This window comes from Ornithorhynchus anatinus, chromosome 7 (assembly GCF_004115215.2).
Source record: "Ornithorhynchus anatinus isolate Pmale09 chromosome 7, mOrnAna1.pri.v4, whole genome shotgun sequence".
Lineage (NCBI taxonomy): Eukaryota > Metazoa > Chordata > Mammalia > Monotremata > Ornithorhynchidae > Ornithorhynchus > Ornithorhynchus anatinus.
Window position 1 is genome coordinate 43,491,810 of NC_041734.1, and position 23,219 is coordinate 43,515,028.

Here is a 23,219-nt window from a genome sequence, read left to right on the forward strand (position 1 = left end):
GACTTCAAAACAAGTAGGCATGGAGATAAATAAACAGAATTATAGCTATATACAAATCAAAACAGACATCACTATAAATAGAATTATAGATATGTACATATATACACAAGTGCTGTGGGGCGGGGAGGGGGAGCAAAAGGAGCAAGTTGGGGGTGATGCCGAGGTGAGGGAAAAGGGGGGCTTAGTCTGGGAAGGCCTCTTGGAGGAGGTGAGCCTTCAGTAGGGCTTCGAAGGGGGGAAGTGTGATTGGTGGATTTGAGGAGGAAGGACGTGGGCCAGGTGGCAAGATGTGTGAGAATGAGGCCCAGTGAGGCTAGCACCAGAGGAGCAGAGGTGCGGGGCTGGGATATAGGAGAGAAGGGAGATGAGGTAAGAAGGGGCAAGGTGATGGAGAGCTCTGAATAATAATGATGGCATTTCTTAAGTGCTTACTATGTGCAAAGTACTGTTCTAAGCGCTGGAGAGGGTACAAGGTGAAGAGGTTGTCCCACGTGGGGCTCCCAGTCTTCATCCCCATTTTACAGATGAGGGAAGGGAGGCACCAAGAAGTCAAGTGACTTGCCCAAAAGCCGATGGTGAGGCGTTTTTGTTTCAAAGGGAGGTTGATGGGCAACCACTGGAGATTTTGGAGGAGGGGGGTGACGTACCAGAACGTTTTGTAGAAGGATAAGCAGGTACATGATCTATACCAAGAAAACCTGGCACAAACTCTACAGTACATGACTACAAAATATTCATTTTATGTATTCCAAGTGTATGAGGACTGAAAAATGATCCAAATAAAGATCTGGATAGGTAGGGCCTGGATGAAGTTTCATGTACTATTGAGCCTCTACTAAAGTTGCTCATAGAGATAATTTAATTCAAGAAAGATAAAGGAAAGCCACCTGAACAGTTCACCTATGTAGCATAATTTTGCCTAGCGAGGATGGGAATGTGAAAACAAAAACTTTCTAACCTGTGCCTTGTTTGACTTTTAGTAGGGCCCCCGTACTAAAATAGATAGGTGCTTATAACTTATGCAACTTAGAACATATTCATTTATTTCTGGATGCATGCAGGATCTTGGGCTTTTTAAATCAGAGACGGTTTTATCAATCTCCTTTATGGAAAACTGATCTGCTTGAAAAAATTCCCAATTGCAATGGAGTATTTAGTGACTGTCTACATGGGACAAGGCCCAAATTAATGAACAACTATCATTTAAGGCTGTGGGGGGATGTTTTCTAATCAATAATAATGGTATTTGTTAAGCGCTTACTAGGTGCTGAGCACTGTTCTAAGTGCTGGGGTAGATACAGGATAATCAGATTGTCCCACGTGGGGCTCACATTTTTTAATCCCCCTTTTTACAGATGAGGTAACTGAGGCACAGAGAAGTGAAGTGACTTGCCCAAGGTCACACAGCAGACAAGTGGAGTTGGGATTAGAACCACGTCCTCCGGCTCCCAAGCCTGTGCTCTTTCCGCTAAGCCACGCTGCTTCTCCTAAAATGGCTTTGTCCAAGGAGGAATTGTTTGTTTTATGGCTAGGATTTGGGTGCCCACAGTATATATCTAGAAAAGAAAATTAGAATCAATATCGTATGGTGCACATCTATAACATATACCTTCAAAAATCTCCTATAGTCTGGGGGAAATGATAATGTGCATGTGTGTCTGTGGAGACTGAGGGAGAGGAGCTAATGTAATGCCTCAAAAAGGCAGATAAGGCACTTTTGAACTTTGGCTTCCTTTTGGGACCCTCCTCAGGGAGCAGGACCTCTGGCGGGGGCGACCCTGTTGCAGGGGGCTCCGGCAAGGGAAGGAAGCCAGGCAGGCTTTTCATTTATTCGCATTTATTGAGTGCTTACTGTGTGCAGAGCACTGTACTAGGTGCTTAATAATGATGGCATTTGTTCATTCATTCAATCGTATTTATTAAGCGCCTAATATGTGCAGAGCACTGGACTGGACTATTTGGCAACAGATAGAGACCACCCCTGCCCAAGAACAGGCTCACAGTCTAAACGGGGCGGGGGGGGCCGGGCCGGGCCGGGCCGGGACACAGACAACAAAACAGTGGTCTGCCGTCAATATCATCACGATAAATATAATTTGTTAAGCGCTTACTATGTGCCAAGCACTGTTCTAAGCACTGGGGCAGATACAAGGTAATGAGGTTGTCCCATGTGGGGCTCACAGTCTTAGACCCCATTTTCCAACTGAGGGAACTGAGGCACAGAGAAGTTCAGTGACTTGCCCAAATTCACATAGGTGACAAGGGGTAGAAGCTGGGATTCGAACCCATGACCTCTGACCCCCAAGCCCGGGCTCTTTCCACTAAGCTCCTGCTCCCCTGGAGGCCTCGTGTCCAGCCCCTGGGCCTCAGGTTTGGCCCCCATGGGGCCTCGGGCCTCAGGTTTGGCCCACTGACCCCAGGCCTTGGGTTCGGCCCCCTAACCTCGGGCCTCAGGTTCGACCCAATGACCCCTGGCCATGGGCCTCATGTTCGGCTCACTAAGCTTGGGCCTCAGGTTTGGCCCCCTGACCCAGAGGGCCTCAGGCCTCAGGTTCAGCCCACTGACCCCAGGCCTCGGGCCTCAGGTTCGGCCCCCTAACTCCGGGCCTCAGGTTCAGCCCCCTGACTCCGGGCCACGGGCCTCATGTTCAGCTCACTGAACCTGGGCCTTGGGCCTCAAGTTCGGCATTTGACCCCGGGCCTCAAATTCGCCCCCCTGACCCCGGGTTTCAGGTTTGGCCTCCTGACCCCAGGCCTCGGGCTCAGATTCAGCCCACTGACCGCGGGCCTCGGGCCTCAGGTTCGGCCTCCTGACCCTGGGCCTTGGGCCTCAGGTTTGGCCCCCTGACCCCGGGCCATGGGCCTCATGTTCGGCTCACTGACCCTGGGCCTCAGGTTTGGCCCCCTGACCCCGGGCCATAGGCCTCACGTTCGGCTCACTAACCCCAGGCCTCAGGGTCAGCCCACTGAGCCCGGGTCTCGGGCCTCAGGTTTGGCCCACTGAATCCGGGCCTCGGGCCTCGGGTTCGGCTCACTGACCCCGGGCCTCAGGTTCGGCCCACTGAGCCCGGGCCTCGGGCCTCAGGTTCGGCTCACTGACCCTGGGCCTCGGGCCTAAGGTTTGGTTCCCTGACCCCCGGGCCTCATGTTTGGTTCACTGAGCCCGGGCCTCAGGTTTGGTCCCCTGCCCCCGGGCCTCATGTTCGGTTCACTGAGCCTGGGCCTCAGGTTTGGTCCCTTGCCCCCGGGCCTCATGTTCGGCTCACTGACCCTGGGCTTCGGGCCTCAGGTTTGGCCCCCTGACCCCGGGCCATGGGCCTCAGGTTTGGCCCCCTGACCCCGGGCCATGGGCCTCATGTTCGGCTCACTGACCCTGGGCCTCAGGTTTGGCCCCCTGACCCCGGGCCATGGGCCTCACGTTCGGCTCACTAACCCCAGGCCTCAGGTTTGGCCCCCTGACCCCGGGCCATGGGCCTCACGTTCGGCTCACTAACCCCAGGCCTCAGGGTCAGCCCACTGAGCCCGGGTCTCGGGCCTCAGGTTTGGCCCACTGAATCCGGGCCTCGGGCCTCGGGTTCGGCTCACTGACCCCGGGCCTCAGGTTCGGCCCACTGAGCCCGGGCCTCGGGCCTCAGGTTCGGCTCACTGACCCTGGGCCTCGGGCCTAAGGTTTGGTTCCCTGACCCCCGGGCCTCATGTTTGGTTCACTGAGCCCGGGCCTCAGGTTTGGTCCCCTGCCCCCGGGCCTCATGTTCGGTTCACTGAGCCCGGGCCTCAGGTTTGGTCCCCTGCCCCCGGGCCTCATGTTCGGCTCACTGAGCCTGGGCCTCAGGTTTGGTCCCTTGCCCCCGGGCCTCATGTTCGGTTCACTGAGCCTGGGCCTCAGGTTTGGTCCCCTGCCCCCGGGCCTCATGTTCGGCTCACTGACCCTGGGCTTCGGGCCTCAGGTTTGGCCCCCTGACCCCGGGCCATGGGCCACAGGTTTGGCCCACTGAGCCTGGGCCTCAGGTTCGGTTCACTGATCCTGGGCCTCAGGCCTCAGGTTTGGTCCCCTGCCCCCGGGCCTCATGTTCGGTTCACTGAGCCCGGGCCTCAGGTTTGGTCCCCTGACCCGGGGCCTCATGTTCGGCTCACTGACCCTGGGCCTCGGGGCCTCAGGTCCGGCCCCCTGACCCCGGGCCTCAGGCCCCGACCGGAAGTGCGGCGGCGTTGGCGGCCATGGTGGCTTGGCCCTGGGGCCTTCCCCCGCCGGGGCGGGGCGGGGCGGGGCTCGTTGTGAGGAATAACGGGCCCTGGTGAGCGGGGGCCGTCATCTGCCTTCCCGCGGGAGGACGACAAAGGCGTCTCCGCCGCCACTAGGCCCGGGGAGAGAAAGAAGAGGGTCCGCCGGGGCCACGGGCGGCTCCTTACCCTGCCCCCCCCCCCCCACCACGCGCGCGCGCGCGCTCCGTCGCGAGCGCGGGGGGGAGGAAGGGGGAGGAGAGCGCCCCCCGTGGCGGCCCGGAGCAGCGAGGCGACCAATCAGAGGGCGCCGCTCATGAATATCGAATGAGGCGGCGGCCCCTGCGCGGCGGAGCCCGGCGAGCGGCGGACACCCTCCTCCCCTCCCCCCCCCCGCTTCCCTCCTTCCCCTCCCCCCTCACTCACACACACACACACAACACACACCCACACCGCGGCCACAGGAGGAAGATGGCGACCGCCATGTACTTAGAGCACTACCTGGACAGTAAGTGACACCGTCCCTGCCCTCGGGGACGGAGATGGCCGTCCCCGGGCAGCGCCTGGGGGCGCCCCCTCCCCCCGGCCCCCAGGGTGGGAGGGTGGCCGAGGGGGCGGGCGGGGGGAGCGGGGCCCGCGGGCCAGGCCGCCGCCCACCCCCCAACCGCGCCAATTCGAGGTGCGTCACCGGGTTGGGACTGGAAGGGGGCGGGGCCCGCCACGCCGGGGGATGGGCTCGGGTCCGCCCCCTGGCGGCCCGCCCCGGGCCCGCCCCCTGGCGGCCGGCTTCGTGCCCTCCCCTGGCGGCCCGCCTCCTGCCCGCCCCCTGGCGGCCGGCTTGGTGTCTTGCCCGCGCCCGCCCCCTGGCGGCCGGCTTCGTGCCCTCCCCGGCGGCCCGCCTCCTGCCCGCCCCCTGGCGGCCGGCTTGGTGCCTTGCCCGTGCCCGCCCCCTGGCGGCCGGCTTCGTGCCCTCCCCTGGCGGCCCGCCTCCTGCCCGCCCCCTGGCGGCCGGCTTGGTGCCTTGCCTGTGCCCGCCCCCTGGCGGCCGGCTTCGTGCCTTGCCCCTGCCCGCCCCCTGGCGGCCGGCTTCGTGCCCTCTCCTGGCGACCCGCCCCGTGCCCGCCCCCTGGCGGTCGGCTTCGTACCTTGCCCGTGTTCGCCCCCTGGCGGTCGGCTTCGTGTCCTCCTCTGGCGGCTCGCCCCATGCCCGCCCCCTGGCGGTCGGCTTCGCGCCGTCCCCTGGCGGCCCGACTCGTGCCCGCCCCCTGGCGGTCGACTTCGTGCCCTCCCCTGGCGGCCCGCCTCCTGCCCGCTGCCCCGTGCCCGCCCCCTGGCGGCCGCCTGCACGACATCATATAATAATAATAATGTTGGTATTTGTTAAGCGCTTACTCTGTGCAGAGCACTGTTCTAAGCACTGGGGGAGATACAGGGCCATCAGGTGGTCCCACGGGAGGCTCACAGTCTTCATCCCCATTTGACAGATGAGGTAAGTGAGGCACAGAGAAGTGAAGTGACTTGCCCACAGTCACACAGCTGACAAGTGGCAGAACTGGGATTCGAACCCATGACCTCTGACCTCCAAGCCCGTGCTCTTTCCGCAGAGCCACGCTGCTTCTCATGATGGCATCTTCGTGTCCCTCCCCCCCCCCGGCCCTGGTGGCCTTTCAGCGGCACCTTATTCATTCAATCGTATTTATTATTATTAATAATAATAATTAATGATGGCATTTGTTAAGCACTAACTATGTGCCGAGCACTGTTCTAAGCACTGGGAGGGATACAGGGTAATCAGGTTGTCCCCTGTGAGGCTCACAGTCTTAATCCCCACTTTACAGATGAGGTAACTGAGGCACAGAGAATTTCTGACTTGCCCAAAGTCACCCAGCTGACAAGTGGCAGACCAGGATTAGAACCCATGATCTCTGACTCCCATGCCCGTGCTCTTTCCACTAAGCCATGCGTATTTATTGAGCGCTTACTGTGTGCAGAGCACTGTACTAAGCACTTGGGAAAGTACAATGTAGTAATAATGAGAGAAAATCCCTGCCAATAATGAGTTCATAGTCTGGGGGGCGGGGAGGAGAGAATGTGTGCGTTGTCAATTTAACTATAATATCAATAATGATGGTATTTGTTAAGCGCTTAATGTGTGCAAAGCACTGTTCTCAGCACTGGGGGGGATACAAGGTGATGAGGTTGTCCCATGAATTCTCCTTTACACTAAGGGGGTTGGGGGGTACCCTCACCTCAGATGGCTTTTCCCCTTCATTCCCTGGCTCAGGGGTCACTGCATTTGTGATCCCATCATTGGGCAGGGATTGTCTCTATCTGTTGCTGAATTGTACATTCTAAGCGCTTAGTACAGTGCTCTGCACATAGTGTGCGCTAAATAAATACTATTGAATGAATGAATGAGTGGTCCCCTCACTTCCTCGCCGTAGGCTTTAAAGCTTTAATCCACTCTAACATTTTCTTCGTTGCTCTCTCGCTCACCCCTTCACTATTTTTCCCTCCCGCCCTTTTGGGGCCCAAGGGGCAAAGCTGCCAACAGCCCAGGTCAGGGTCTTGAACCCCAGGGGCATGCAGTCAGGTCAGATTCATTTATTCAATCGTATTTATTGAGCACTTACTGTGGGCGGACCACTGTACTAAGCGCTTGGAAAGTACAATTCGGTGACAAATAGAGCAATCCCTGCCCAAGGACGGGCCCACAGTCTAGATTGAGGGAGAGAGACAACAAAACAAAAGAGGTAGACAGGCATCAATAGCATCAATATAAATAAATAGAATTATAGATATATGCACATCGTTAATAAAAATAAATAGAATTCATTCAATCGTATTTATTGAGTGCTTACTATGTGCACAGCACTGTAGTAAGCGCTTGGAATGTACATTTCGGCAACAGAGACAATTCCTGCCTAACAACAGGCTCACAGTCTAAATGAATATGTACATATATACACCAGTCCTGTGGGGCCGGGAGGAGGGTAAAGCAGAGGGAGGGAGTAGGAGCGATGGGGAAGAGGAGCAGTGTTGTTTTTTTTAATAGTATTTTTTAAGCGCTTACTATGTGCCAAGCTCTGTACTAAGCGCTGGAGTAGAAGTAGACCCAAGCTAATCAGATTGGACTCAGACAAGCAGTGGTATAAAGGGCCCTTGGGAGAGGACAATACAATAATAAACAGACACATTCCCCTCCCCACAATGACCAGCCCTACATGGGGCTCACAATCTTAATCTCCGTTTTACAGAGGAGGTAACTGAGGCTCAGAGAAGGTAAGTGATTTGCCCAAGTCACACAGCAGAGAAGTGGCAGAGCTGGGATTAGAACCCAGGTCCTACTGACTCCCAGGCCCTGACTCTACCCACCAGGCCATTGGCAATGCAGCGATATTGGGCCACCTGGGTGGAGGAACCCGGGCACTGGGTTCTAAAACTGGGCAGAGGAGGCCCATCCCGTGTCACTCATCCTATCCCACCTGGATTACTGAATCTGCCTCCTTGCTGACCTCCCAGCCTCCTGTCTCTCCCCGCTCCAATCCATGCTTCACTCTGCTGCTCGGATCATCAAAAAACATTCAGGACAAGTCACCCCTCTCCTCAAAAAACTCCAGCGGTTGCCCATCCACCTCCGTATCAAACAAAAACTCCTCACCATTGGCTTTAAAGGTCTCCACCACCTTGCCCCCTCCTACCTTACCTTGCTTCTTCCGCAACCCAGCACACATACTTTGCTCCTCTAACCTTCACCCTATGCCTCGATCTCACCACTGTGCCACTCCACGTCCTGCCTCTGGCCTGGAAGGCCCTCCCTCCTTAAATCCGACAATTACTCTCCCCCACTTCAAAGCCTTATTTGAGGGCACACCTTCTCCAAGAGGCGGAGATAGGGTCCTCCGCCCAGACTAAACCCCACTTTTCCTCATCTTCCACTCCCTTCTGCATCACCCTGACTTGCCCCTTTGTTCTTCCCCCCTTCTCAGCCCCACAGCATTTACGTATATATCTGTAATTTTATTTATTTATACCGATGTGCGTCTCCTCCCTTCTAGACCGTAAGCTCGCTGTGGACAGGGAATGTGACTTGTACATTCCCAAGTACTTAGTACAGTGCTCTGCATACAGTAAACGCTCAATAAATACGATTGAATGAGTGAATGATTATGTTCTGCACTCGAGGTGGGCACAGACCAGGAGTGTATCCCATCCATGCCTTTTCCTCAACTTTCCGCAGAGTAATCTTCAGCACTCATTTCTTCCGTGTCCTTCTTCCGGTCTTCTTTAACCAGGAGTACTCCATCATATAAATAGTGCTTTGAGGTCTGGACACTACCTATATTTTTTGTTTGAATGGAAAGAGTTGTGATTGATGGATTTTTTTCTGCCGCAGTAGTATTTTAGGCGTAACCTAGCAGTCTTCAAAGCTTCAGTTTATTCTGATTAGGAACCAAATTAAGGCCCTGACAGTATCCTTCAGAAAAACGTTTCTGGGACCAAATGGCTCTTCCATGGCATAAATGTGAAATCAGAGTGCCCAAGCAACAATCAATCCTATTTATTGAGCGCTTACTGTGTGCAGTGTACTGTACTAGGCAGTCGGGAGAATGCAGTGCTTTAGAGTTGGTAGACATGTTCCCTGCCCACAACCAATTTATAGTCTAGAGGGGGAGACAGATACTAATATAAATGAATAAATTAAGTTACAGAGGTGTACATAAGTGCAATGAGGTTGCGGGATGGGTGAATAAAGGGTGCAAATCCTAGTAGAAGGGTGATACCTAAAGGGGAGTAGGAAAAGAGGAAATGAGTGTTTATTCAGGGAAGACCCCTTGGAGGAGATGAGCTTTTAATAAGGCTTTGAAGATGGGGAGATGGAACAAATATCGGATGTGAAGAGGGAGGGTGTTCCAGGCCAGAGGCAAAGTGTGGGTGAGGGGTTGGCGACGAGATAGACGAGATGGAGGTACAATGAGGAGGTTGGCATTAGAAGAGTGAAGTCTGAGAGCTGAGTTGCAGTTGGAAATGAGGGCGGTAAGGTCGGAGGGACAAGGTGTGCAAGGTGATTCGGTGCTTTAAAGCCTATGCTAAGGAATTTCTGTTTGTTTGGAGGGTGTGGGGCAATCATTGGAGGTTCTTGAGGAGCGGGGAAACATGGACTGAACAGTTTTATAGAAAAATGATCCAGGCAGCAGAGTACCTACTGTGTACAGAGCCCTGTACTGAGCACTTGGAATACAATAGAAAAAGATGCCATCCCTGATCACAAGGAGCGTCTAGTAAAGGAGACAGGCAGAAGTAATTACAAAGAAGAGGAGGGTTGCTGAAATAGTACAGCATGGAAAACAATGGAAGTGCAGTGCGAAGGAGTGATTACAAAGGTGTTGAGGTGCCGAGAGAATGAGTGTGACCTGCAAAGAAGAAAAATTAATCAATAAAAGCCTCCCGAAGGACATTGGACTTCAGAAAGATTTTGAAGATGGGGAGGGCTGGTCTGAAGGGGGAAAATGTTTCAGGCAGGAGGAAGGGGGGTGTACTAGGGGCCCTCGAATGAGACACAGTCAGAGGGCGAGGAGACTGTGTACTGGAGTATAGTTGGAGAAGAAAGGGTAGTTTAAAGGGGAGTGTCGGAGTGCCTTAAAGCATTCTGCTTCAAATGAGCTTCTTTGAGATGAATGGATAACCACTGGAAGTTTAAAGAAGTGGAAAGATGTGTCCAGAAAGCGTTTTAGAAAGATGATCCAAGAAGGAGAGTGAAGTACTAACTGGAGAGGAAGGGAGACCCATGAAAAGGCCAATACGGTAGTCAAACTTGGCTGAGAGCACCCAGATTGGAGTGGTAATCTTGTGAGAGGACAAGGCAGGGCAGACCTGGGAAGTGTTGAAGAGGAAGAACCAACAGGATACAGTAACCGACTAGGAAGGTCATGGACTTCAGAAATGGGAAGGATGGAATGTAATTAATGGTGAGGGAAAGTTTGGGGATGAGGAGGGAAGAGGAGTTCAGTCATTGACATATTGGGCTTGAGATGCCAGTGGGGCATTCATAATGGAGATGTCTTTCAGACAAGAGGGAGTGTGAGAGAACCAGTGAGGGGAGAAGTTGGGGTTAGTGAGATTAATTTTGGAAATGATCTGCCTAGATGCATTGTTGAGGTGCATAGTGTGCCAATACAACTTCCCTGGCAGTGCCTGGAAGACATGCTCAAAATAGGATGGCTGGTGATGCAGCACCCATCTTTCATGCCAAGTAGCATGGCATAGTGACTAGAGCCCAGACCTGGGAGTCAAAAGGTCATGGGTTCTAATCCCGGCTCTGACATTTGTCTGCTGTGTGGCCTTGGTCAAGTCATTTCACTTCTCTGTGCCTCAGTTACCTCATCCGTAGAATGGTGATTGAGACTGTGAGCCCCAAGTGGGACAGGGACTGTGTCCAACCTGATTTGCTGGTGTCCACCCCAGCGCTAGTACAGGTACCTGGCACATAGTAAGTGCTTAACCATAATTATTATTATTATTTCATGGCTTCTTTTTTTTCTGCATGCAGTGAGTAAAACTCAAGTCCTTGGTGCTTTTTGGCATCATAAAAGCAACTAATTTATATATAATTTCACACTGAATATTTAAATCATTAAATATAACTAATTTGTATAACAAAATCCTCAATTCAGACCTTATGTTTCCTCCTGAGGGAAAACTCAATAAAGGGTGTGAAAGACTGATGGGGAGACTCTTTAAGGCCTCAGTCTGGGGCAACAAGATGTGAATGCCTGGAGTTCAGCTCAGGGGAGAAAACCCTGAGCCCACAATGAGCAAATATACAAAGTGTGAAGGTTGAGTGTTTCTAAAAAGTGGGAGATTGAGGAGCTTCACTTTCTCTTGCCTGCCCTCTTTGTTTGCTACTGTTTAGATGTTCTTTGACCAAGGGGACACTAAGTATGTTAAGCCCTCTTCTTTTCTAACCACCAATCTTCCTGTCAGATTAAATTTAAATCCATCTGTGATAACTCCCCATCGAATTTGAGTGTTAGACATCACTATGAGCCCGGAGGTTCTTCACACTTGATAATGATGATTCTAGTTGTTCCTAGTCTCCCTGTCCACCTTCTCTTACCCGTCTCTCTTGAGACCCAGCAACTGCACAGTGGTAGCAAGACACTGACTGCCAGGAGGTGTAGAACCATTTAATGAATAGTACCACCTAAGTACAGTCAGTTCTTTTAAGAGTGTATTTTCATTACACATTTTGGATAGACCCCTATTAAGGAATTAGGAAATATTCTTTCTGTAACTAACTTCCGGATACAGCGTGATGTGGTGGAAGAAATGGTTTTGCGTGTGCACTAGGTGTCAGTCAAGGTTTGAGAGCACAAGTTTTCGTGAAGGTGTGGTTTTTTAGGAACACAACCCCTCCGTTATAGAAGAATTGACTTTAGAGAGTATTTGCTGAGCACCCACTTGGAACAATGCACTGGATTAAGCACTTAGAAAGCACAAAAGTGACCATTCCCTGCCCACAATGAGTTTCCAAACACTCTAATGGGGGAGACAGACTTAAAAGTGTTTCTGAAGTATTCAGAATAAGTAATTGAAGAAACGTGAATGTGTGCTGAAGATTAGAAAGTTACAGAAGTGGTATTGATGACTGATGGGTTTGTAGCCAATCAGTCAATCAAATATTTATTGTGTGCGTACTGTATGCAGAGCGCTATGCTAAGCCTTTAGGGAAGCACCATATAAGGCAATTGTTAGACATGATCCTTGCCATAGGGAGTTAATAGTCTACAGTAGGACTGAGAGGTGGTGGGGATTAATTGGGAAGGGATGATGGGCTTCCTTAATCTTTCCATTGCCCTTGATTCTGAATTCTCCTTGAACTTTCCCTGTTTGTCTGAGACCTTCTTGTTACTGTCTTGTTGCCACTATTACCCTAATTCTTCCCTGCTTTATGGTGAGTCATTGTCAAGTTTTGATAAGAGAGGCTGGAGTAGAGATAAAAGAGGAGGGAGACGCCCCTCAAAAAGCCACTGGATCTGTTGGCTTCCTTTATTTAAAATTTCCCTTTTTCCTCTGGTTTCATTTGAGCAGGCTCTCTTGGGTCAAGAGGGGGACATAGATCCAGTGACTCAGTTCCTCTCTTTTTCTCAAGTGAGGATGTGAATTTCATGTTAGGTTAAAAACTCAGTTGACCAACTCTTTCTCCTCGATGTTGGGAGAAGTGGGCTCATGTAAAAATTCCCTTTAATTGGGGAAGGAGCACTGGAAGCTATTTACCTCGATGTCCAAGAGAGCGAGACTGGAAACCCAGGGCCCAACCTGGCTCCCACTGGTTCAATCAATCAATCAACCAGCCAGTGTTGTTTACTGAGCACTTAACTGTGTGTGCAGAACACTGGACTAAGCGCTTGGAAAAGTACAATATATCTGAGTTGGTAGTCACGTTCCCTGCCCATTTCTGGGTCTGGCCTGGCACTGGCTCCTTGCTGGCTGAGACTAGTGGCTTTCACCACTGAATCCCAAGTGAGTCGGAGTCCCCTGGGTGCTTCAGCATGTACAATTTCACGTACTTCAGGGCCCCCTTAGAAGCAAGTGTCTGGCCTCTTTCAGTTTAGCGAGACTTTAACCACCTGCCACAAACAGGGAACTTAGTGGGAATCTGGGAACCGTCCAAAACCTGAGTGGGTTTGATTTTGTGCCAGTGTGACCATACTGATACATATTTAGGAGGTATGTATTTTATTAGGGCACCACCTAAATGATTCATATTGTATTCTAGCATCCCGTCGATTCTGAGGGACTTCATTGGCATGAAAGAGAACTCAGATTTTTGCAGATGAGTTCTGAATGCAGCCCCGATGCCTTTGTGTTGCAGGTATTGAGAACCTTCCATGTGAACTACAAAGGAATTTCCAGCTGATGCGTGAACTGGATCAGAGAACAGAAGGTGTGTTCAGGTACTCCAGTAACCAGCCAGGATACCAAGGCACCATCAGCGGCATGGTACTGAGAACTCCCCAGGGGAAAGGGCGAGAAAGTCTGGAGGATGCAGCTTTTAATCTTTTGGGATTGGGCCTGTGTCACCAGAGATACCCATTGTGGTATAAAGTTTATGTTCCATTTTAAACTTGTGCAATACATATGAAAATTCAGAGTAGTTCCATGTCTTGGTACAAGCTTGTCAAGGACGGTCTGTCCATGTCATCTAGGTGCTTCCAATGTGCAAAGCACTGGACTAAGTACTAGGGACAACACAAATGAGATCTAGGGCCTGGCCTACAGGTAGGACCTACATACTTGCAATTTGCCCAACATGACCCATGGTTACCTACAGCGAAGTTGCAGGTTGGGACAGGAGTTTCTATATGGGTGAATTCCTTGGCAGAATCCCCCTTATCCTGCCTGCCTGGCAGTAACTGTGTCTAGAACCAAGGTGCCCCAAGTACTCCTTAGCTGGGACTGCACTGTGGCCTGCCTTGATGCCAGCCTGACCTCTTCCCTCATTTCTTTTCTCCCTCTCCTTTCCCTCTCAGCCTTGCCCCGGCCCATGCTCCCTGGTCTCTGCCCTGGCCCGTGCTGGTATACTGCTAGGATAGGATGGATGCAAAATGCAGAATTTTTACCAGTCACTGTTCACAAGGCATCACCCTCTAAAGGTGGAGTGGAATGACAGGCACTCAGGGAAAGATGGACAATCAAAATAATAATAATAGTGGTATTTGTTAAGCGCTTACTCTGTGCTAGGCACCATAATAAAAGCTGAGATAGAGACAAGATGATCAATGTCCCACATGGGGCCCACAGTCCAAGTAGGAGGGAGAAGAGGTAGTAAATCCCGATTTTGTAAATGAAAGAACTGAGGCACAGAGAAATTAAGTGACTTGCCCAAGGTCACACAGCTGGTAAGTGGCAGAGCTGGGGTTAGAACCCAGGTCTTCTGTCTCCCGGGTCTGTGCTCTTTCCACTAGGCCATGCTGATTCTGAATGAATCAGAACGGAGGGAAGCACAATGGTTTTAACAGGAAAATATCTGAAAAGAATTTGAGTCTCTAGTGCATGGGCAACTCACCACTTCTGGCAAACTATTCCAGTGAGAGGAAAAACTATGACAGCCTTCTCCCCAGAGACAGCAGGAGCGTGAAGAGGAGATTGGGGCGGGGTGTGTACGTGGGGTTTTGCGTTTCAGGCAGCTCCGAAGGATCGCAGGACCCCAATGTCAGGGGACTCCAGGCTGGGGGTTTGAGGACTTCTCACCCTCCATTTCTGCAGGCGGTGAGGTTTCTCCCAACAAGTGCTCCACTGAGGTTTAAGGGACTGTGAAGAAATGGCATTGGCTTTCTTTGCAGGTATTTTTGCCCGGTCCTTTGATGGAAAGCAAATCAGAAAAGGGAACAGTGAAGATTGAATGAAAATTCTCTGGGAATTTGATCCGGGTCATGAAGGTGTGAAGATAGAGCAGGAACCAAAAAATACTCAACAGATCCATCAGAAAAAAATGACTGTTTTCAAATGTTAGGAAAATAGATGGGGGAAAAAATCACAGAAGTCAGAATGTTCTTGCCTAGAAGGAAACTGAGGAAATGTTTTTATTTACTAGCTATCTCTACATTGTAGTGGATTTGGTTCCGTCTGTTTTAGGACTTGCTGAAATAATTGGTGGCATCAAACATCAAAACGCTGAATTGCCATTTCTTTGCTTGTCAGATAAGAAAGCAGAAATTGATCTTCTTGCAGCAGAATATATTTCAACTGTGAAGAATCTCTCTCCAGAGCAGCGAGTGGAGCACCTCCAGAAGATCCAGAATGCGTACAGCAAATGCAAAGAGTACAGTGATGATAAAGTACAGCTGGCTATGCAGACCTATGAAATGGTGAGGCCGACAGTCCTCATTTGACACTGGGAAGGGACATTTTTTATGCCCCTCTCCTGGTCAAAAAGTAGAGGTGGAAAGCTGTTTGTCAGTTGGAAAGGTCTCTGAGCAAGTCGTCTTTGGACTTTTAGTTGATAGAGCTACTTCTTTGTTTGATTTTTCCTCTCCAACACATTTCACTCACCCTGTCATTTGGGGTTCATTTTCTCTCCTTGATTTCCCAGTCATCCCTATAATTTAACTCCTCCATGCCACTCATCCATGGTGGAAGAGTAGTGAGAGGGTTAGTTTCTAAATACCCTTACAACAAGCAACATAATATGATTTCCTCAGAGTCAGATGCACTTTTCCCTTCTCTCTGTTTTAGAACGGGGACCGCTCTGACAATCACTTTTAATTTCCGAATGAGAAGACTAAAAGTCAACTGCGGAAAATAAAACACCGTTCGTTCTATCTGTTGCTAGAGCACTCAATTTCAAGAGTTTAATTCTTAATAAAGTAATAAACATATAATTTAGAAGAGCAATACAATTAGAAACATGGAAAGTTAATGTTGATCTTTTGAGATCTGAAAGTTCCAATATTTCTCAGTTGCAGCTTATTGTCTACAGCATAAAACTTATTTTTAATCACTGTATAGTTGCTGGATTTAATTATTTCTCTGACCTAGGATTTCTGTATTGGATGCCATTCGTATAATTTTAGAGGCAATAGTTTTGAATAGTTGATTTTCAGAGCGTCATCTTCTGTGATATCCTGCCAGTATTGTGACTTTTTTATGGAATCACATTAAAAACTATAAAAGTCAAAGTTATAGTGTTTTATTAATAGGATCTAGCTCACTGAGTCATTTATTTTTATTTTTCTTCCAAGATCCCACCTTGCCACCTGATTGAATTTTGGGACATTCCTTCCCATTTCTATTGGATCCTCATAATATGTACTGGTTTCCCCTCTTTCCTCCAATCACCAGCTTCTTTCCCTTTAGAAAGTCTCGGACAGTCCATCTACCTTAATCCTCCATCTCTTCCCACTTGGTAATACCATCTGAGCCTGAGGCTCCTCTAGAGAGTGAGTTCCAGCATACCCTGTGAGGAACAATTATCTCTCCAGTTTTCTTTTTCACTACAGTGTAAATTGGAGAATCGAGTTGAATACTTTTTAAAGTGTGCCATTTTTGGTCCTTTGTGCATGCCAACCCCTTAAGAAGTTCTTTCATTCCTTAGTAAACTCTGAGCGTCCTTGTTACAGGTGGATAAACACATTCGGCGGCTTGATGCGGACCTGGCACGTTTTGAAGCAGATCTGAAAGATAAGATGGACGGCAGTGATTTTGAAAGTCCTGGAGGACGAGGGTTAAAAAGTATGCTTGTAAATTTAATGCTCAGTGTCTCTTTTGGAGTGGTAAAGCTTTGCCCTATTTTTAAAATTTATTTGATTAATATTTGTAATATAATATAATATAGAGACAAGCTAATGTAAGATATAGGTTGGATACAGTCCCTCTCCTGCATGGGGCAGTAAGTAGGAGGGAGAACAGGAGAACTGAAGCATAGAGAAGTTAAGTGACTTGTCCAGGGTCACACAGCAAGCAATTGGCAGAACTGGGATTAGAACCCCAGTCCTTTGACTCCCAGGCCCTTGCTCGTTCCACTTGGCCGTGCTGCTTTTGCAGAGAGCGTTGGGATGTTTCATTACAGTAATCATTTATTCCCAAAGGAAGGTGCCTCATTAGGCCATATAGTATGTGAGGCGTTTTGAAATGGAAAAGGACATCTGAAGTGAAGAACATGTCTTTACCTTTTTTGAATGACAACACTGCTTTCCCCAGATTTTTGCTACTTAGCTGAAAGAAAGCATCTGCAAGAAGTGCGACCTTTATTTCCAGAGGGACTGGATTGTAATGTATGGGTTCAAGCTGAATATGCCTTGTATTTAAATAAACCCAGTTCGACTATAGCATGTATTTTCACTACACTATTCAAATGTAACACAAAGGAAGGATTAGGGAATGTTTTCCTAGAACATGAGTCCGTTTTGGAATTATACAATCCACAAGTTGGCACAAGGAGATTTGGTATAAGAGGAAATGGTTGTATGCAGGCCCAAGGTGTCAGATGAGATATGAGTGTTTTCTTCCATCTTAATATATTGGGTCATCTAGTACTTTGTGTTTTTTTTTGCAGTGTTATACTATCTAATCCAGTATGGGAGCAATGAATGGCAAGGCTATTAAGCATTCTGCTAAGAGAATACATAAATGTAGGAATCTCTATCAAAAAATGCTAGGGGTGGTGGTATCTTCAAACCATCTATTCCTTATCCAATTAAGTTCGAGTCAATGGCTACTCTAACACAATTTTTCCCATAACCCGAGTCTCTTCAAGAACACACCCCCGAGATACAGGAGAACTTCCAGTAAAATGCTTTTTTTTATTGTGCGCAGCATCTCCGAGGGTAATCTTGAGGGAGCAGGTTTTATTTTCCCCATTTTACAGTTGAGGAGATTGAGGTCAAGAGAGGTGAAATGACTTTCTGAAATAAGGCAAAGATGCAAATTAATGAGAGAGTTTCGGTTAGAACCCAGATATGTCCAAACCAAATTTCCAAGAAAAAGGGGAGATCATCTCCTTGGCTTTAATGAGCAAATAACTCTAAATAATGAGAAGCAATGTGGCCCAATGTGGGAGTCAGAGGACCTGGGTTCTAATCTCGGCTCTGCCAAGTGTCTGCTGTGTGACTTTGGGCAAGTGACTTTATTCTCTGTCCCCATCTGTAAAATGGGGATTAATACTGTGAGACCACAAGGGACATGGACTGTGTCCAGAGGCCTTCCCAGACTAAGTCCCCCCTTTCCTCAACTCTTCCTCCCCTCCACGTCGGCACGACTCGCTCCCTTTGCTCTACCCCCATCTCCCTGTCCCACAGAATTGTGTATATATATATATATATACATATCTATAATTCTATTTATTTATACTGATGCCTGTTTACTTGTTTTGATGTCTGTCTCCTTCCTCCCTTCTAGACTGTAAGTCCAGTGTGGGCAGGGATTGTCTGTCTTTATTGCTGAATTGTACTTTCCAAGTGCTTTAGTACAGTGCTCTGCACACAGCAAGTGCTCAATAAATACAATTGAATGAGTGAGTGTATGAATGATTAGTTTGTATCTACCTCAGTGCTTAGTTCACTTCCTGGCACAGAGTGAGTGCTTAACAAAGACCAATTAAAAAAAACACACAAAACACCCGTCTGGACCAATTTTGTTCTCAGAGGGTCGAGGTCAAAAGGAGAAGAGAGGCTCCCGGGGTCGAGGAAGAAGAACATCAGAGGAAGACACACCGAAGAAAAAAAAACTTAAAGGAGGGTAAGATTACAATCCCTCCACTCCTTATTTATTAACTATAGTGGTTTTGTTGACAAGTTCTAAATACTTTTAAATATTTTCTCAAGCTGAATAAGTGATGATATTCCTTTCATGGGGACAGTTTTCCTTCAGTCATGCACAGAGCGTTTGCTTTGATACATCTGGTTTGGCCCATCGGGGGGAAAGGTTTGTAGGCCAGAAATTAAATAATTTATGAAGGTATTTTTTCAGTTAGAATGTCAGACTCTTACAAATCAGGAAAACAAGTGTTTAGAAGCCTAATAACTAAGAAAAATTGTTGCAATACATTACACTTCTGATATGCATAATTTCAAGTTGCCCCAGCTATTTTTTTTAGTTTATTAAAGGGGAAAAAAAGCTCACTATTCAAATCAGGGAGGGACGAAACCTGGGAAAAGCCGAGACGTAGGGAGATAATATGTCAAAGATCATTCAACGTGGAGCTGGGGATGAAACTCTAGTCTCTTGACATCCAGGTCATTGTGCTATCCACTAGACCTACTTACTTTTTCTCTCTCGTAGATCTGAGTTCGCTGATACTATCCTATCTGTACACCCCTCTGATGTCTTGGACATGCCAGTAGATCCCAATGAGCCAACATACTGCCTGTGCCACCAGGTGTCTTATGGAGAAATGATTGGTTGTGACAATCCAGATGTAAGTCCTTTGGAGAAGTGGTTAAAAATTTGTATTTTTGATATGGCTAAGTCTGAATTTGGTGTCTTTTTCATAGAAAGGAAAACCCATACACTGAAACTCGACAACCAAAGATATTTGGTTCCTCATTCTAGGATAAGAATGTCAAATGCTAATTTTCCTTTTTCTTTTTCTTGACTTGCAGTGTCCTATTGAGTGGTTTCACTTTGCTTGTGTGGACCTTACCACCAAACCAAAAGGAAAATGGTAAGTGTTGAGAATTTGGCTTTTTTTTTTGTTGTTAAAGTGCTTGCCGTGTGCCAGGCACTGTTCTAAGCTCTGGGGTAATTACAAGCCAAGCAGGTCGGACACAGTCCCAGTCCACATGGGACTGAGAGTCTTAATTCCCATTTCGCAGATGAAGTAACTGAGGCACAGAGAAGTTAAATGACTTGCCCAAGGTCACTCAGCAGACAAGTAGCGGAGTTTGGGATAGTGGGACTGTATAGCTACCCTAGGTAAAAGTATTTCATTTCTTGGTGAAAAATTGTCTTCATCTGTTTCTTGCTGTAGGGATGATATTGTGGGAATTAGGCAGTAGAAGTAATTATTTTCACCAGTTTTCTGAAGAAAAATATTGAGGTTCAGTCTGTGACTGGCCTAATGGTTGCAATGACTAGACTAATACGTTTTGCTCTTCTTTGCAACAGGTTTTGTCCCCGCTGTGTTCAGGAAAAGAGAAAGAAGAAATAAAGAAGAAACACTGAAATGAAGAATAATTTAATATATTCCTTCTTTCATATTGCAATATTTTATCTTTATTTTCCAAACTACCTTCCTGTGTTGGATTTATATTTAATTACCCTTTGGCCAGTTGTAATTCTCGGTATCTCAAAAGAAGCCGTCTCAAAAAGGTAGTGAAGCGGAGGGAGTTGGGGAAGGGAGGGAGGGGGGGAGAGAGAGAGTAAGGAGAGAAGATTTTAGGGAAAATTGCCATAGCGATTTTATTTTCATTTCTATATGGATCTCAGTATAGCACTGAACGTGGTGGTAACACTAAGTAACCCCAGCTGTAGTCAGATGGGACATTTGCTAGTATGCTAGGAGATGTGGGACCGCCAGAGAGGAGTGCATGGAAATTAAGTCGATGGGCACCTTTTTAACCTGGTGTACTGCCATTTCTTGGAAAGTGTACTTTGCTTAATATCTTTGTAGTTTTCTAGAAATATTTCATATCGCACCAGGGGATTCCAACACTTTTTATCTACCACTGTAAGCACATTTTCCCCTTTGTGAGTGAGATGCATGTGGTGTACAGGAACTCTGGTGGCCTAGTGTTCGCCAGCAAAGGATCCTTTTTAAAGTCTCATCTCTAACTCTGAAGCCAGTGACTGTGTACTTTTGGTAAGGACTACTCTTATATGCTTGTTGAGGGTGTTAGATTTCTTACCCTTAGGAAGTAATTTCTGCTTTATTGTGCACCCCGCCCTTTTTGTTTGAATTTTCACTCCTTCCCTCTAAATAGGGTTGGATTTACCCATTCTGGAGAAAGACGGCTCTTCATTAGCTAAGGGCAAGTCAACAGAAATGAGGGATGGCGTTGTCCTAGCTGATTTACTAATGCCCCGTTTCTCTGGAATTTCCTGAAGTTTTTACTGTGAAGACAAGTTTAGTGTTTGAGCATGAAGATAGTGGGGTCTGATGTATATATGAAGTGAAAGTCCAGTCTACTAAGGCCTGATTATATATCTATGTTGCACATTGCTAGATCAACAAGAAAACAAGTTGAATCCTAGGGAATATAATAATGTGATATGATGTGTGAATTCTTGTAATGCTGCAGCAGTTCTGAAGCTGTTTGACATGAGTTATACTGAAGTATACTTTTTACTTAATCAGAATTCATCACAAACTAATTTAAAGCAAATCGTTTTGGAAAGATTTTAAATCATTCATACTTGGGAGCCAAATTGCTTTTTTTTTTTTTAATCATTTGAAATGCCTGTCTGATTCCTAGATAAGGTTGAGGTTTGACAGTGCTCTTGGCATTCCACAAGTCCCCTATCATGAGATTAAGGCAATGAAAGAGAAGTGCTGAGGAGCTCTACAATCTAGAAAAATGACAACGTGAAAAAAATGTTGATGTCAAAGTTCCTCTTTCTGTAAGACAAGAACCATGTGGGAAGAGTGTGTCATAGTTGAATCTATTCCCACTTAGTTTATGCAGTAACAGCACTTTCTTAAACATTGCTCCAGCTGTTCTCTGATATATCCAACTTATTGTTTGTCTCTGGTCTTTGAACAGACGGTAGTGTTGTCATGGGAAAACTCATGCTCAATTACTGTAGGTTTTTGGTGACTGATTAAGTTCTGATTATGTCGTCTAAATTCTTGTGCTGTCACGTTAGACTTGCAAGAAAGATGAATGACTCCTGTTTCTTCAGCTTTGTTATTTAAAATGTGATGTCATGCTGATTGCCATTGTAACACATCCCATGCAGTGATGTTTTGAAGTGTCAGTGTTTACAGGACTCCATTTTGCCATTTAAAAATAACAGAGTACCACAATTAACATGCACACAATGATGTAATAAAGAGGGAAAATCTAGAGCGGAATAGAAAAATCTCCCCAACCATTTTTTGGAAAGAGAGGGAGTGATTTTGGTGTCTCAGCCTGATCTGCTACTAGAAAAGTACAGTTAACTTTTGTCTAGAGATTAAGCCTATTAAGCCAGAGTGGGCCCAGTGTTTATTTTTTTTTTTCTTCAGCTTAGAGGGGCCTGTACTTGGGTCCAAAGGGCATGCAGAGGCAGAGTTGATTTGGGGATTAACCTAGGGTTAGGAATCCCCTCTGGAGGGTCTCGGGGCGGTAACTGGTCATTGGGCCTACTCAAGAATGAAACTGAACCCTGGACCTGTCAGTCGGACCACTCCCAATCTCATGGGGTCCTTCAGACTAAGGGATAACCTCGGGCAGATCTGAACCTCCCAACCTGACGGTGATCTGACCCCACGTTCCTTGGGCCTGAGCTGGAACCAAATTGTCATTTGGGGAAACCCCTGAGCCCAGTGTAAGGTAAGATACATAGCCATTATGTTTAATTGCAAGTAAGAAATTTGCTCTGTTCAGAAGAAGAATAAACTTTCGGGCTCTACTTCGTTTTCTCCATTAATGCTCCGTTACCCGTCAACCCCTTTTCTCTGGGAGAAAAATATGTTTTTTCAATAATTTGTTCAGTGGAGTTCCCCTAAATCTAAAAGTGTCTTCAGAGGGTTGCTGACTACAGCACAGATGCAACCCAAAGCCAGATCACAGCAATAGCCCCAATAATGTGAGGTTGCCGAATATAAACTTACATATGCTGTTGCATATATCAGACAAATCCTTAGCAACTCTTTTCAAGTGGCGATTGAGGGGGCATAGGGGATTGTCTTCCAGGTCGCCTAGAGAAGCAGAAGCCCAAGGGGCAGCACTGTATATAAAAGAAAAAGGGATTTCTAGTGTAGGGACCACACTGATCTATTTTCTTCTGTAACCTCTCAGATGCATCAAGTCACTGGAGTTATAGCAGAGGGGGTTTCACTGAGCAATAAGCTGTCCAAAGAGTAAGACACTCTCCAACACTTGTCACAGATTTAACAGTATCTGTGCTTCATTTCAGGGTTATAGGGGTAAACTCTTTTTTTTTTTAAATGAAGAATCAAGCTTGATTCTGGGTGTCAAAAAATATAGTTCTCCCAAAATTATAATGTACAGAGTTTGATATTCTTTACCTTTGCTGAGAAGGTTAGAAGAATTATGGGGAAATCTAAAAGAGAAACGTTCTCCTTCATTAGAGATCCCAAACAAGATTTGTCAAATGCGTGTGTATTTAGTGGTGTTCAGCTTTACTTCATTTCATCCCAAGAGGAGGTGATGCAGCTTTAACATGAATGTAATGTTTTATTTTCAAAGGAATTAAATATTTGTTCCCTTTGTAAACGGAAGAGAATAATGTAAATCTTTTTATTAAAAATACTGTAAAGATGTATATCTGTATTTTTGGATCATGTTATAGATTCTGGATATATTGTTATAAATAAAAGTATTTTTGGGAACAAA

The 23,219-nt window shown here is 47.4% G+C and overlaps 1 protein-coding gene across 1 annotated transcript; it reads left to right on the top strand.

Moving 5' to 3' along the window:
• Window positions 1-4,627: 4,627 nt before the first annotated feature.
• Window positions 4,628-23,219, top strand: ING5 (inhibitor of growth family member 5). The gene is made up of 8 exons (XM_029068949.2): window positions 4,628-4,729; window positions 13,097-13,168; window positions 14,926-15,092; window positions 16,344-16,455; window positions 18,366-18,459; window positions 19,003-19,138; window positions 19,323-19,384; window positions 19,828-23,219. Exons 1-8 carry the CDS (start codon window positions 4,693-4,695, stop codon window positions 19,868-19,870), a joined length of 723 nt encoding a protein of 240 aa, XP_028924782.1. The 5' UTR covers window positions 4,628-4,692; the 3' UTR covers window positions 19,871-23,219.